The following is a 15,772-nucleotide window of genomic DNA, read 5'->3' as shown; positions in this document are numbered from 1 at the left end:
CTCTCTCTCTCTCTCTCTCTCTCTCTCTCTCTCTCACTGGCAGCTGAGGTCCTTTAATGAGGGCCTTCGCCCCCCAACTCTGAGACTCCATAGGGATGGTAGAAATGTCACCAGCCTTCTTTTCCAGGTCCAGGATATCTTGAAACTTAAACACAAGCCCTTCTCCCTCGTGCTGGAGGAAGATGGTACGATTGTGGAGACAGAAGAATATTTCCAAGCCCTCGCAAGAGATACCGTGTTCATGGTCTTGCAGAAGGGGCAGAAGTGGAAGCCCCAATCAGAGCAGGTGACCGTCTCCCCAGGCAGGGGTGATTGTTGGGAGCGTGGGAGGAGTCCCAGATGTGAGCTAACATGGGCTTGTCTTGCAGCGCAAGAAGAGACCCCAGCTATCCGATTCCCAGAAGCCGACTAAGAAGATCGATGTGGCCCGCGTAACGTTCGACCTGTACAAGCTGAACCCTCAGGACTTCATCGGCTGCCTGAACGTGAAGGCGACCCTCTATGACACATACTCGCTTTCCTATGACCTGCACTGCTACAGGGCCAAGCGCATCGTGAAGTGAGTGGACCGGAAGAGCCGGGGACAGGGCGGGAGAGAAGCTAACCAGAACCTACCTGTCTGCCCAGAGCTGAACTCTCTCAGGGGCTGGAGCAACACTGGGCTAACAAAGAAAGACAGTCACATCTGTGAAGGGGCTTATCTAAGAGACTTGGTTTACATTAGGGTGGCAGAAGGTATTTTAAGATTACTTCTTAGGGCCAGGCTGTGGTGGTACACACTTTTAATCTCAGCACTAGGGAGGCAGAGGCAGGCTGATTTCTGCGAATTTTAGGCTAGCCTGGTCTATATATCAAGTTCCAGCTGGGGCTACACAATGAGACCTTGTCTCAAAAAAAATGTGCTAAAATCTTCACTTCCAAAATTTTTCTGCTGAGGCCACTTTAAGTGTCTTGCTTGGCAGTACAAAGTAACCGGCCGTGTTGTGTAAGCATCGTCTTGGTTTCCAGAACCTTTGCACCGGGCAGCAGAGGGTGTGTGTACTCAGTAAATAATCGCTCCCGGTTCTCTCCGGAGAGCCTGCTGACCTTTAGTCTACTTTCTGTCCCTCTGTTGATCTATCCTAAATACCTCGTAGAAATAGAAAGACAGGGAGAGCCAGGCGGTGGTGGCGCACACCTTTAATCCCAGCACTCAGGAGGCAGAGGCAGTCAGATCTCTGTGAGTTCGAGGCCAGCCTGGTCCACAAGAGCTAGTTCCAGGACAGGCTCCAAAGCCACAGAGAAACCCTGTCTCGAAAAAAATCCCCCCAAAATTATTTATTTTATGTGTATTGGTGTTTTGCCTGCCTGTATGTGTGAGAGTGTCAGATCTTGGAATTACAGACAGTTGTGAGCTGTCATGTGGGTGCTGGGAATTGAATCTGGGTCCTCTGGAAGAGCAGTCGGTGCTCTTAACCACTGAGCCATTTCTCCAACCCCTGAAGTATTTTATTTTTAATGTGTGTGTGTGTTGGGGGGGGGGTTGTGCATGTGAATGCAGATACCCGCTGCGATCATGAGCATCTGGTCCCCTGCAGCCAGTGATGCAGGTGTTTGTGAGCCTCCTGTCGGGATGCTGGGAGCCTATTGAGTCCTCTACATACTTTTAACCACAAAGCCATCTCTCCAACCCCTAAAATATGTTTTATGTGAGCTGCTTATAGTTCTAAGTATATTTCTACTCCCTTCGAACCAACCCAAAACATAAATCCACATACTGAATGAAGGTTAATAGGAGTTAATTTTAAAAACTTTATGTATTTGATGTGTGTATATGAATGTGTATGAGTATATGCCTGCCATGACATGAGAAGACAGGTTATTTATCTTTAAAAGATTACATCCATTTTAGTGTGTGTGTGTTTGTGTGTGTGTGTGTGTATGTGTGTATCTGAGTTCACTGGCCCAGAGCTTCCATATGGCCTGAGTGTGGCCATGAGGGGACAGATTTTTAGAGGTGGTCCTCTTCTTCCACCGTGAGATAGAACCCAGATTGCTGGGGTTGGCAGCCACAAGTGCCTGTAGTGAGCCATCTTGACGGCTCTGAGAAGACAAGGTTAACACTAGGCAGGAGCGTTTCTTTTTCTTTCTTTCTTCCTTTTTCTTTTTTCTTTTTTAGTTTGTTTTTTGAGATAGGGTTTCTGTGTGTAATAGCTCTGTCTGTCCTGAAACTCTCTTTGTAGAACAGGCTGGCCTCGAACTCACAGAGATCCTCCTGCCTCTACCTCCCGAGTGCTGGGATTAAAGGCGTGCACCTCCACCACCACCCAGCAGTATTTCCTCTTCCTTATTGTTCGTGAGATCAGCAACTGCTAGTGACCCTCACTGAGCCCTTGTAAACAGCCATGGGAGAACTTGGGTTCAGCCACTGCTCTTGAGGGCTTTTCCTGCTTCCTGTCCATCAGACCACAGGCTGAATGCTTCACATTAGTTTCAAACTCATACCCCATTTTACATGCTCGAAGCTGGGGCTCAGAACCCCAGAACCTCAGAACTAAAGTAGTTTAAAGCTTTTTTCCCCCCTCAAATACGTGTCTCATGTGTCCCAGGCTGGCCTCCCACTTGCTATGTAGCTGTGGATGACTTCGAACTTCTGATCCACCTGCTTCTATCTGCATAGTGCTAGGGAGTCCTAAGTTACAGACCTGTATAACCACACCGGGTGATTGCGGTGCTGGGGATAAACCGGGGGCTTTGTTCATCAAAGACAAGCACTCTACCAAATTAGTTTACAACACAAACCCCTCTGAATCAGTGTTCAGCCCTGTCTGGTCCAAGTTCTATTCTTAGTGTATGATAACATCAGGCATGGGAGCCTGTGGCTAGCATCCTGAACACTGACCTGGAAAGACTATCAAGTCTAGGAAACAGTATCACAAAGGGCAGAAGTGTATTATGTAAGTTAATCTGGCTGGCCCAGAGTGGCTTAAAAAATATGGGATGGGGACATAGCTCTGTGGCAGATCAGCTGCTGGTGCACAAATAAAGCCCTGGCTTCCATCCCCAGCACCACAGGAAAGAAAACCAAAATATTATTACAAGAAAATAAAAACTTTGTTTTGAGAACTCAAGTTAGCATGGGAAAAAGCAGGAGAAGAGCCGGGACTATGTGAGAGGGGATGGCTGGCTATGAGCCGGGTCGGGGTCCCTGTCTGTACTTGGAAGGGTTTTAGTTGTTCGCTTCAGTAATACTGAGATCCCCCTAAGGGAGAAGGCTAACTTGAGCCCAGTATGGTGGGGCATGTCTGCAAACCCAGCACATGGGAAGACGAGGCAGGAAGATTACTGCTTTAAGGCTACATGGGCTTTATCTCCAGATTCTATCTCAAACAGAGCCAAATCAAAACAAAACAAAATCATGAAAGTTAGGTGTGGGGGCACATAGCTGCAACAGCCTTCAGGAGACTGAGGCAGGATATTTGGGGAGATAGGATGGAGAGTGTTCTCCATGTCTGACCTGAATGCCTTGCTCTCTCCCAGGGAAATGCTCCGCTGGGCCCTCTTCAGCATGCAGGCCACAGGCCACATGCTGCTTGGCACCTCCAGCTACATGCAGCAGTTCCTGGATGCCACTGAGGAGGAACAGCCTTCCAAGACCAAGACCCCCTCCCTCCTCCCCGCCTGTCTGAAGATGCTGCAGTGAAGACCCAAGTCCTCAGAGGCCTCTCCAGCCAATGACTGGGGGGCCCACGCAAGCCTGGTATCTGGAGAGCTTCTCACCTACCAACACCTCACTCACAGCACAACAGGAAGGGCTGGACCCTGGGTGTCTGGTCACAGGAGAACTTCCTGGCTTGGCCCACTTCCTACCTTCCTGTCTCAGGTAGCTTAGGGGACCAGCATGCGTCCCTGGCACAAAGTGTGCCACCTTGTCTTCACATGCCGCCCCTACTTACCACTCCCTCTCTGGTGTCCCCTTCTGCCTTGACCGTGCTCACCATGCAGCAGACATTGCTATGGTGGCCTCCAGAATACTTTGACCTCAATCAAGACAACAAAATGAACAGAACGCCACAGTGACAACGGGACCTGTGGTTATGGTGCGGGAAGGAGAAAAGGAGGGGGACATCCTCTCACCAGGAGTCCCAGCCATCACTCCCTCCTGCCCTGCAGGTGCACATGGCCTTGGGGGGTTGCTAGAGTTTGTAAGAAGTAGAAGGTTAACTAAAGCCAGGATGACATTGATACAGATTTTAGGAGGACCTTATCTGTGTAAGGGAGGGACTTTGGGGTCATGCAGATGGTTTTGAGTCACTCAGGCCCCTCCTGTAAGAACCTAGTAAACTCACCGGTTCACCAAGCCGGACTTGGATGGAATCGGGGCTTCGTCTGTCATGTGATAGAGATTGTGTTCCCCAGGGAAAGTCCCACAGTTCCTCCTCTTGTTCTCATTCCCCACTACTATGTATGCTATTAGAGTCTAAAGTAAATTATTTATGCTGAAACCCCATCTTTGCCTGTGTTCTTTGTGTGAAACCATTTGCCAAGAAGTACAACATTTATCATTATTGGTGCATGTGTGTGTGTGTGTGTGTGTGTGTGTGTGTGTGTGTGTGTGTGAGTGGGCACACGCATGTGTGCAAGCGTATGTGCTGGTATGCTACTACCATGGTGCAGGTGTGGAGGTCAGAGGTCAACTTTCATTCCACTCTGGGTCTCAGGGACTGAACTCAGGTTGTCTGGCTTGTACAGCAATTGCTTTTATAGGATGACTGTATCAGTGACCCTGTTTGCTCTTCCTGATACAGAGTCTCATGTAACCCAGGCTGGCTCCCAATGTGTTATGTGTGGAGGAGGACCCTGAGCTTCTGATTCACTTGCTTCCACCTCCCAAGTGATCGCATTACAAGTGTGTGAAGCACCATGTTTAACTTATGCGGCACTGGAGGCTTGAACCCAGAACCCAGGGCTTCCAGCAGGCTAGGCAAATGCTCTGCCAGCTGCACCACATCCCCAGCCCAGTTCCTTCTTAATACATAAGGTCCTGACACAATAAATAAATAGGTGAGACACAATAAATAAATAGATAAATGTTAAAATAAAAATCTGCAGTTGTGGGGCTGGAGAGATGGCTCAGTGGTTAAGAGCATTGCCTGCTCTTCCAAAGGTCCTGAGTTTAATTCCCGGCAACCACATGGTGGCTCACAACCATCTGTAAAGAGGTCTGGTGCCCTCTTCTGGCCTGCAGACATGCACACAGACAGAATATTGTATACATAATAAATAAATAAACATTTAAAAAAAATCTGCAGTTGGTGTTTGAGGCCTGACATTTGGTGTTTAGGCAGACCATGTAATCCAGGTACGTGCCAGTTTCTGTAAGGTGAATCAAACCACTCTTTTGATTCCCAGTTGTTGTTTTTTATTATTTTTGTTTGTTTGTTTGTTTGTTTTTTAAGACTGGGTTTCTCTGTAGCTTTGGAACTTTCCTGGAACTTGCTCTATAGACCAGGCTGACCTCGAACTCACAGAGATCCACCTGTCTCTGCCTCCGGAGTGCTGGGATTAAAGGCTTGTGCCACCACCGCCGGGTGTATTTTACATGTCCAAGTTGAAGGGTCCTGGTACGTCTACGGGGTGATTTATGCCTATGCCAGCTTGCACACAGTTCCCTGTTCATGGTCAACACTTCCACCCTCAGGATTGCAAGATGAGTCCCCAGCCTGGCACAGTGACTGACCCCAGGCACTGCAAAAACAAACCAGAGAGCTCTGAGGAGGAGGAGTCAGGTCTTCTCAGAGTGAGCCCCATTTATGGGCCACAGCTGCTCGAGGGGGATGAAGCTGGAGGAGTAGGTGGCACCCATACCACACAGGCTGTGCTTCAGGGGCTTGTAGGTGCTGGAGTACGCACCAGGGTAGCAGCCGATTGTCTGCGGTTTGATTTCCACCTGGTTGAAGGTCTTGACGTTGTACACGCCCACCATGCTCCCTACCATCTCAGGCAGGAGGATCATGTCCCCCAAGTGGGTCTTTACTGGCTTCCCCATGGGTGGCGCCTCCTTCTTGGCCTTTCTTGGGCGCTTGAGTAGCGAGTACTGCTTCCACCACAGGCCATGGTTCAGGCTCCATCTCTGGGGCCTGCATCTGTTGGACTAGAAGTCCAAACATCAGGGAGGAGTTGCTCCAGACACCACTCACACAGCCACAATTGATGCAAAAGCAAGAGGATTTTTATTCTCTCATGACAGGGCCCTTCAGGTTCGGGATATGAAGGACAACCAATAGCTGTTACAGTTCATCTTTTAAAGCAAAAAGCCACAGACACAAGGGGGGAACCTGTAGGTTGTTTTCCAACTTATTGGATTGGCTTATTCAAAGGGTTACTAGCAGTGATTGGTCTATTCCAGGGCAGGAGAATAGCTGTGTGATCGATCGGGTGAGATAAGGGAAGCATCTGTGGCCTCCTTGACCTTGGTCCAGTGACTAAATCAATACATCAGGAACTGAGTCAACATCTGTGGGTTGTATTTGCCTCAATTCCCAGAATGGAGTTATGTTTGAAGATTATTCACAAGGACACAGGAGGATGAGCAGTCCAGCATGTGTGTGTGGGGGGCAACTGTCCCGTTTCCAAGAGAGAGTGTGTGTAATGTCTTAGGGTTGAGGAGGCTTACAAATGCATTGAGTCTTTCACATCAGCTTGTTCACCAACGATCCAGCAGGTTGGTACACTTCTGCTCCTCTTCAGCATCTTGGTGACTGCTCGGAAAAGAAGACCCATTTTTCAGTGCCGGGTAACTGACTAGACCTGTAGGAAGCCAGGCTGAAGCCTGGCTCTCAGATCCAAAGCTAATATAATTTCACAATCCTCCCTATAAAACCTATTTGGATTTAGAAAACACTAAGGCCAAGGGCCAAGTTACTCAAGCTTGTCTGGAAAGCCGCTGCTGGCAGCTACCTCGTGCCTGGAGCCAAATCTGAGAAGAGCGGAGCAGCCAAGGACGGGTCAAGAGCACTTTCTATTTTAGGTCCTCTCACGGTTGTGGACCTGGCTGGAGGCAGGCTGGCTCCAGGGCTCGGCCTTCTGGAGGGCTGGTTTACCTCAATCCGGTTTCCCTTGCTGAAGCACTAGCCTGTCCACACCTGCTGCAAGGTTGTAACTGAGCCAGAGGGGCTGATGCAAGCTGGTGTTTGTCCCTGGCCTCTTCTCCTGGGCTTGAGTTTCACAAGTTCAGCTGCTGACTGGGGCAGCCACCTGGCACTGAGCCCTCAGCGCAGGCAACGTTTGGCTCCTCCTTTTCTTCCAGGAGCTCAGAGCCCACTGGAATGAAGGTAGCTGTCTGTGGGAAGGTAACAAGAGAGGGCAGTCTGCCATGGGGCATGGGGCAGGGAGGGAGACCTCAAAGAGTAAAGGATCTATAACCTCTGGAGAGCCCTGCAGGGGTCCAAGTGGGGAGACGGCCTTTCCTGGGGCTAGACAGTGTTGGCAGAGGCGACCTCTGCTTAGCTGAGTGGGCCACGAAACAGCCTTTGGCTAGTCTGTCTGTCTGTCTGTCTGTCTGTCTGTCTGTCTCCTATTTTAATGAATAAATGAAAATAAAAACACAAAAAAAACACACATACTTTGTTTTTGTTTTATTTTTGTTTTGTTTTTTTTTTTCTGTTTTTGGACATATACTGGCATGCACATGCCATAGCACAAGTCAAGAGGTCAAAGGACAACTTGTGGAGCTGATTCTCTCCCCCCACCATGTGGCTATTGGAGATCAGAGTCAGGTGTCAGACTTGGCTTCAGTCCTCCTTTCTGGCTGAGCCATCTCACTGTCCCTTATACATAAATATTTCAGACAGTCTCATATAGCCCAGGCTGACCTCCAGTTTTATGTAGCCAAGGGTGACTGTGGACTCCCGATCCTTCAGCCTCCACCTCTCCAGTGCTGGGATCACAGCTGTGCACTTTGCCTAGTCTGTCCTAAATCCTTGCTCAAGCTGCTTCTGAGTTACACAGGAGACCTCCCAGGAGGCTTCGGGAATACCCATAGTCTGAGACAGAGTAGTCACACACTCTAAGTGATGTCAGACAAGGTGAAACCACTTGCTTTTTTAAATATCCTTTTTGCCAAGTTTGTCACCCACCAGCCCTTCCTGTGTTGTGCATATAGCACAGACCTGTAGACCTGGCTGTCTTGGAACTTGTAGAGTAGGGTGACCTCAAATTCAAGAGATCTGCCTGCCTCTGTCTCTTGATCGCTAGGATTAGTGCTGTGTGCCACCATGCCCAGATATATTCTTTTAAAGTTGGTTTTAAAAACATTAATTTTGAAGCCGGGTGATGGTGGCAGAAGCCTTTAATCCCAGCACTTGGGAGGCAGAGGCAGGCAGATCTCTGTGAGTTCGAGGCCAGCATGGTCTACGAGACCTAGTCCCAGGAGTTTGAGTCAAGAATCTAACACACATTGGGCAAGCACTCTACCACCACCGAGTTGTATTCCCAGGCCCAACAATAAGAAATCATTTTTTTAAAAAAATCAAGATATAGCAGAAAAAGGTGCTTGCTGTCAAGACAACCTGAATTCAGTCACTAGAACCCATTGGTGAAAGGAGAGAATGGACTCCCAGAAGCTGTCCACTGATCTCTATATATGTACAACAGCACCACCAAGCCCCCCCCTCATCAAAAATAATAGATTTAGGTGTATGCCTGTAACCACAGTACTCAGGAAGCAGAGCCAGGAAGATTGACACACATTTGAGCCAGCCTGGTCTACATAGCAGGTTCTAATTCAGTTTTTTTTTTTTTTTTTTTTTTTTGTTTTTTTTTTTTTTTTTTTTTTTTTGGTTTTTCGAGACAGGGTTTCTCTGTGGCTTTGGAGCCTGTCCTAGCACTAGCTCTGTAGACCAGGCTGGTCTCGAACTCACAGAGATCCTCTTGCCTCTGCCTCCCGAGTGCTGGGATTAAAGGCGTGCGCCACCATCGCCCGGCTTCAGTTGGGGTTATGTAGTGTGACTTTGTCTCAAAAAACAAAGGCAAGATAGAACCAAAACGTCTCAGATTAATCATGCAGGGGTCTGAAGAGATGGCCCAGCAATTGAGAGCACTGCTTCTTTCAGGGAACTGGGTTCCTTTCCCAGCACCCACACAGTGGCTTACAACCACCTATAACTCCAGTTCCAGGGGATCTGATGCCCTGTTCTGGCCTCAGGCCTCAAGCTCACAGGTCATACGTCTGCATACATGCAGACAAAACACTCATGAACAGGAAATTGAAATTAAAAAAAGAAGAGATTAATCATACAGGGTCTGGCCACAGAGTTTATCAGGAAAAGGTGCTTGCTGCCAAGTGTAGTTCCCCGGAATCCATATTACAGGAAAGAACTCACTCTTAAAAGTAGTCCTCTGGGAAAGGCGGTGGTGGCACACACCTTTTTCCCAGCACTCAAAAGGCAGAAAAGGCAGATCTCTGTGAGTTCCAGGCCAGCCAACGCTACACAGTAAGACCCTATCTTGACTAATAGAGGTTGCAATCTTTTGGGTGAGGAGGTCGTTGTTGGCAGAGACTGCTTGTTCATTTCTGGCTCCACAGACCCGAAATAATCACACAAACTATATCATTTGCAATACTGTTTGGCCAATAGCTTAAGCATATTTCTAGCTAGCTCTTACATCTTAAATCAACACATTTCTATTAGTTTATATTTTACCACGAGGCTTGTGGTCTGCCAGCAAGGTTCCGGCACATCTGTCTCCTGCTGCAGCTACATGGCCTCTCACTGACTCCGCCTTCTTTTCTCCTCCATCTGCTTGGAATTTCTGCTTTGCTCTATTCTGCTAAGCCACTGGCCCAAACAGCTTCTTTATTAACCAATGACAATAAAACATATTCACAGCATACAGAGGGGGAATACCACATCAGGTTGTAGTAGAGTAGCTCATAGCATTATAGATAGGAAATTGATAGAACTAAAATAGAAAGAAGCCAACATAAGATGTAGCCTCCAAGAAGAGCCACCCACAACAAACTACCCACTTCCTCCAAGTAGGTTCCACCTCCCACAGTTCCATCACCTCCCAAGAGCCCGTTCTTTCTGACTGGTTCACTCATTCAATAGGTCAGAGTTCTTAGGTTCCAACCGAGCCTGGAAGCCTCCTCATAAACCCCATGTGCTGTGCAAGTAGCCTGGGTATTTCTCTTCTCAATCAAGCTATGTCATCACTCCTTCCACATTTGTCTGTTTCTGTTGTTATAACACAACACCTGAAACCAGACCAAGGGTGCAGCTCCGTGTTAGAGTGCTTGCCTAGCAAGTGTGGAGCCCTGGATCCATCCGCAGTACTGAAAAAACAAACAAGCCCAAAACTGTGAAAACTGATACTATGTTTAACATACATATGGTGTTGGAGAGACCGCTTGGTGGTTGAGAGCACTTGCTGCTCTTGCAGAGGACCTGAGTTCAGTTCCCAGCACCCACATGAAAGCTCACAATTGCCCAAAACTCCAGCTCTGGAGGATCTGATGCCCTCTTGTGGTCTCTCAGGGAACCTGCAACACATGTGGTATACACTTACATAGATGCACAGGCATTTACACATAAATAAAAATAAAACAAATCATACACACACAGTTTATCTGGGTCATGGTTCTAGAGGCTGCAGAGTCCACAAGCATGGAGCCAGTATCTACTTAGCATGTCCAGGGTGCACCCCAAAAGGGAGGAAGCCGTTCCACACTGAGGAAGAGGTTCTCTTTTCTCTCCTTAGAAAGTTGTTAGTGCTATTTCGGGAGCAATGCCTTCATGATCTTTTTTTTCTTCTTTTTTTTAGGAGGGGGAGGGTTGGGAGGGTTTCTCTGTAGCTTTGTAATCTGTCCTGGAACTTGCTCTGTAGACCACTGGCCTTGAACTCACAGAGATCCACCTGCCTCTGCCTCTTGAGTGCTGGGATTAAAGGCAAGTGCCATCAACCCCAGTTTATAATCTTATCTAGTACTAATTACTTCAGCTTCCAAATACCACTATTATGAATTTGAAGATTTACTATCCCAGAACCAGATAAAGCCTCAGCAAAGGACACAATACAATTTAGGCCGAGTTCTGTGGTGGAGGCAGCACCTGCCTCTAAATCAGTGGTTCTCAGCCTTCCTAATGCTGTGACCCTTTAATACAGTTCCTCATGTTGTGGGGACCCCCAGCCATAAAATTATTTTGCTGCTACTTCATAACCACAATTTTGCTACTATTATGAATCATCATAATGTAAATACCTGTATTTTCCGATGGTCTTAGGTGGCCCTTGTGAAAGGGCCGTTTGACCCCCAAAGGGGTCGTGATTGGCAGGTTGAGAACCAGTGCTCTAAATGGAGGAAGAGAGAGGGATTATTGTAACCCTCTGATTTCTCTGCCAAAAGTAAGTCTAGTGCTGGAGTCTTCAAAAAGCTCTTTGAGGTCTGGGAATGTAACTCAGTAAGAGCCTGCCTCTGCCCCCACACCCGGCCTAGCTTGTTTTTCTTTTGATAGAAGGGCCTAATGTATTCCAGACTGGTCTCCAACTCAGTCTGTATCTGTGATCTTGGTCTTGGTGTGGTGCTGGGGATCGAACCCAGAAACTTGTGCATTCTAGATAACCTCTCTACCATTTGAGGCAGACTATTTCTATGCAGCTGTCCTGGCAGGAAGGCTGTGGGGCTTCACCTTCTTCCTGTGCTTTACAAGAGTGGTTTTCAGATTAAGGGTCTCGAGAATTAAAACGACAATCTGCAAGCTGGTCTCCTTCTGTTCTAAGAAACGTCCTCTGTCCCGAGTAAACCACCCCGCCTCGTGCCTCGGTTCCCCCCCCCCCAAAAAAAAAAAAAAGAAAGAAAAAAAGCAGAGCTCAAAACGGCACTTTCCCTTCCTCATCCCAGGGAAAGCTCAGAGCGTCCCTCTGCTGAGCTCCGCCTGCTCGGTGCTCTGATTGACAGCCTGCCTGACCAATCTGCGCACGGAGGATGCACCTGGTGGGCAGTCCCGTGGACACGCATGCGCCTGTGCTTGCTCTGGGGATGGGCGCCTTGCGTGTTTGGCGTTGGATTTCGGAGACCTGGCGGCCCGGGTTCGGGGCTGGCGTACGGCGGAGAGATGCAGGCTTCGGCACCGAGGCCCGGTGATTATAACACTCCACTTCCGTGTAGGAGGGAGGCTAGGACAAGGGGAGAGCAGGTCCGGCATTCAGATCAGAGCATGGGTTCTACTCCCAACTGTGCTGTGTGACCCGACACGAGATCCATGGCGCGCTGAGCATCTGATGCCTTTTCTGTCGTCTTGGGCGCATGTGGACCTCAACTGTCAGCCGAGTCCGGGAGTTCTGAGGCTTTTGTAAGAAAAGGCTGCACTGGGCAGGATGGGCGGAGGAGGTACCGGTTTCTGTCGTGTTTCTCAGGCGTCGGTCTCAACCTCAAGCTTCCAACAAGAGCAAGGACCCAGTGGAGGACCAGCCCTTCCCGGGGCTTCTGCGGACAGAGAACCTGGGCGTGGAAGAGCTGGTTGACGTGCTGAAGGCAGCTGTGGTAGATCAGAAAGGTGAGGGAGCCTACTGCTCCTAACCCTCCGACCCCCTGGAGTCTGACCCTTGCAGTTGCAGGAGCCCAGCCAGCAGTCACATCCCCTTCTAGCCTAAGTCGGCATCGTGGGGACAGGCATAGGAAACCTTCACACCGCCCCATGCGTTCAGATACCCGCAGTAACAGCCGTTAGTTTCCTGTCAGAACAAACTTTGGGGTTATAGCTGGGGCCTGTAAGCTGCGTGCTGTGCGCCATGAGGAATAACAATTTCTCTGAACCTCTCAATTCTTGTAGCAGCGAGGAGGCTACATAGTACTGGGGAAAATATGGCTCCTGGCTTGACAGATCAAGCGTTCTGATGTGAGAAATGATGGATCTCTGCTGTTTCTGGGAGTGGTGATCACACCTGTCTTTCTAGATTTGAGCCTTAGAGGCAAGGAGGATCAGGAGTTCAAGACCAGACTTAGTTATGTGAGTTTGAGGCCAGCCTGTTTGAGCCCCTGTCTCAAACCAAACCATCAAGGACTATGGGAGGGACACGCATTATATAAGGGACATGGCAGCCAGTGTGAATGAAAGCCCAGAACAGCAAGTGCAAAGGCCCTGGGGTGCAGGGAGCAGGAAGTTCAGTTTGGAGTGGGATTGGGAGCTTATAACCCCTGAGACTGCATACACACAGGCTACCCTGCTTTTGGTGACATCTATGGAATGTTTCAGGACCTCTGGTGACACTGAGCAAGCCACAGGGTCTGCCTGTGACAGGTATGGGCACGGGTAAGGAGGGAGAGGTTGGTGGGAAGGAGATGGATGGATGGCGCTCTGGCAACGAGTCCTCTCCCTCTTCTCAGGGAGACCCGGGGAGCTGACGTTGCTTTCTGTGCTGCCGCAGCTGAGCCAGGCCCTGGGGCTTGGACACCGGGAGCTCCAGGTTGTGCGAGCACCTGGAAAGTGAGTTCTGATTGTTTGGGGCATTTATTTTACACCCACTGCATATAAAAGTCCTATGCTGGTACTTGGCACATGGTAGACCCTCCAGCATTGGCTCTGAGTTTTCAGGGGGGCGGGGCACAGAAAAGGTCTTATGGGTTGTTTTTTAAGGAGGTGTGGACTGTAGCCCTGGCGTTACTGTTTGGCCTTAAACTGATGTTCCTTTTTGTTTGTTTTTTAGACAGGGTTTCTCTGTGTAAAGCCCTAGCTGTCCTAGAAATAATTCTTGTAGACCAAACTGACCTCAAGCTCACAGAGATCCGCCTGTCTCTGCCTCTCGAGTACTGGGATTAAAGGCATGTGCCACCACCACCCGGCTGTAATTTTGTATTTTATGTGCATTGGTGTTTCACCTGCATGTATGTCTGAGGGTCTCAGATTCCCTGGAACTGGAGTTCAGACGGTCATGAGCTGCCATATGGGTGCTGAGAATTGAACCCGGGTCCTCTGGAAGAGCAGCTAGCATTCTGAATTCCTGAGCCATCTCCCCAGCCCCTTGGAGGTCTCCTTTAAAAAGACCGAAGATTTGTTTTTATGTAGTGTGCGTGTTTAGCCTGCCGGTATGTCTGTGCACCACAGTGCATGCCTGGTGCCCGAAGAGGCCAGAAGAGGGCATCAGATCTCCTGGAACTGGCATTACAGTAGTTGTGAACCACCATGTGGGTGCCGAATGCAGGTCTCTGCAAGAGCAGCCATCTGGCCCTCAGTTTTGAGACCCAGGGGCTTTATGTGACGTGTCCCCTTCTTCCAGGGAGGCCTCTGGGCTTGTGCTCCTCTCCGGCTGTCCCCAGACAGCAAGCCGCCTGCAGAAGTTCTTCGCTCACTCGAGGAGAAGCCAGAGGCCCACAGCCACCTACTGGTGAGCGGTGCGGGGTGACTCCCAGGGCCAAGGGCCAGTCCCGGGTGACTGCTCTGAGACCTCTTTTCTCTTTCTCAGTGCCATCACTGATGGCGTCCCTGAGCCTTCTGAGGGGACTGTCAGCGTGGCTCTGAAACTGGAACGCATGGATGGCATTAATCTTGTGAGTCAGAGGAGAGGAACCCTTTCAGGTTTTGCCCCACAGAGGGGTCTGTACTGTGCACATGGGGTGGCTGGTCCCCTGTCCTAAGTCAGCTGGCAGCAGGGGGGCTCGATGGGGCTCCCAGGTGTGTGCTAAGCCATTCTTGGCCGGTTCCCTAGGCGGTCCCGGTGGCATCCCCATCTCGAAAGGACATCCTAGAAGGTGTCAAGAGGACCCTCAGCCATTTTCACGTGATGGCCACAGGCTGTGGCTGTGCCCTGGTCCAGCTGCAGCCACTGACAGGTGGGTCTGCTGGGGAGATGAAGCCTGTGAGGAAGGCGGAGCTTGGCAACAGGCAGAGAGCATCTGGAGGACCCCAAGGGTGTGTGGGCGGGCTCAGTGGGAGGCAGCACTTCTCGGTGCACACCCACAGTCTAGCATCCAGGGGCTTCCGCTCTGCAGGGTTGACTCCCCAGGTGTGGTGGGATGCCAGCTGTCACTGTCCTGATCTGCTCATGGGCCTCTCTCTGAAGGCAGCGGTCACCTCAGATCCATAGGCTCTGGGAACGAGGACAGTCCTTCCTGGTCAGGAAGAACAGCTGGCTCCTCACCCATCTTTCAGTGTTTCCCAGTCAACTGCAGGTGCACATGGCTCTGCAGCTCTGCCCGGTGCTTGGGGACCACACCTATGCTGCTCGAGTGGGCACTGTTCTGGGCCAGCGCTTTCTGTGGCCAGCCACGACCACCAAACCCCAGACACAGGTAGGTCCTCAGGCCCCTATGCCTGCTCCATTGGGGGGCGGGGGGGACTGGCTTGTCTTCTGTGGAGCTGTGTGGCTCAGACAGTGCCATACTCCCTCAGGCTTCCTTCTGTCCATGAGCCCAGCGAGGGGGTAGCTGATCTCTAACAGGCCCTGAAGTCCACCATCCTGGGTGTTTCTGTATCATTTCTTGTTTGGGTTAAGTCCAGTGAATGGGCGTGCAGTAGCAGTGGGCTTGGCTCTAGGCAGCCACTTGGAGACAAGTGCAGTAGCAGTGGGCTTGGCTCTAGGCAGCCACTTGGAGACAAGGGCTGTTGCTTTCTGGCCAGAGGGGGAGATGGAAGTTTTTGTGGACCAGGTCTGTGTACTTTTCCCCACATCCCGTTGACCAGAGGCTCAAGCATATGGCTTCAGTAAACACAAAAGAGGCTGAAATGTAATTTAGCTCTGTGCCTGACTGTAGAGAAAATGACTGCACTTGCAGTAGACCAGGGAGGCCCATCAG

General features: G+C 49.9%; 2 protein-coding genes and 1 pseudogene across 8 annotated transcripts in view; 2 read left to right on the top strand and 1 right to left on the bottom strand.

The window, feature by feature from the left end:
• The window catches only part of Cidec (cell death inducing DFFA like effector c), an 11,016-nt gene extending 6,536 nt beyond the window's left edge, over nucleotides 1-4,480 (top strand). For all 3 annotated transcript variants that reach the window (XM_013352927.1, XM_013352926.1, XM_005365007.3), the window contains exons 4-6: nucleotides 128-286; nucleotides 369-559; nucleotides 3,520-4,480. In XM_013352927.1, the coding sequence (XP_013208381.1) occupies nucleotides 128-286; nucleotides 369-559; nucleotides 3,520-3,682 (513 nt within the window). In that variant the 3' untranslated portion in view covers nucleotides 3,683-4,480. The remainder of the gene's footprint in view (nucleotides 1-127; nucleotides 287-368; nucleotides 560-3,519) is intronic.
• A 1,284-nt stretch (nucleotides 4,481-5,764) lies between these two features.
• Nucleotides 5,765-6,762, bottom strand: LOC101999207 (annotated as a pseudogene).
• Nucleotides 6,763-12,017: 5,255 nt separating this feature from the next.
• Rpusd3 (RNA pseudouridine synthase D3) overlaps nucleotides 12,018-15,772 on the top strand; it is a 4,948-nt gene continuing 1,193 nt past the window's right edge. The window contains exons 1-8 of one of the 5 annotated variants that reach the window (XM_005365006.3): nucleotides 12,018-12,120; nucleotides 12,397-12,536; nucleotides 13,236-13,280; nucleotides 13,367-13,466; nucleotides 14,257-14,364; nucleotides 14,443-14,527; nucleotides 14,686-14,809; nucleotides 15,129-15,268. In XM_005365006.3, the coding sequence (XP_005365063.1) occupies nucleotides 12,020-12,120; nucleotides 12,397-12,536; nucleotides 13,236-13,280; nucleotides 13,367-13,466; nucleotides 14,257-14,364; nucleotides 14,443-14,527; nucleotides 14,686-14,809; nucleotides 15,129-15,268 (843 nt within the window). In that variant the 5' untranslated portion in view covers nucleotides 12,018-12,019. Of the gene's footprint in view, nucleotides 12,121-12,396; nucleotides 12,537-13,235; nucleotides 13,293-13,366; nucleotides 13,467-14,256; nucleotides 14,365-14,442; nucleotides 14,528-14,685; nucleotides 14,810-15,039; nucleotides 15,269-15,772 lie in introns of all 5 variants that reach the window. The other 4 variants (XM_026788039.1, XM_026788036.1, XM_026788038.1 and 1 more) reach the window with 4 other exon arrangements.

Source organism: Microtus ochrogaster, unplaced genomic scaffold (genome assembly GCF_000317375.1).
Source record: "Microtus ochrogaster isolate Prairie Vole_2 unplaced genomic scaffold, MicOch1.0 UNK1, whole genome shotgun sequence".
NCBI lineage: Eukaryota > Metazoa > Chordata > Mammalia > Rodentia > Cricetidae > Microtus > Microtus ochrogaster.
Note: the sequence above shows the minus strand (reverse complement) of the source record. Positions and strands in the feature narration are given on the sequence as shown.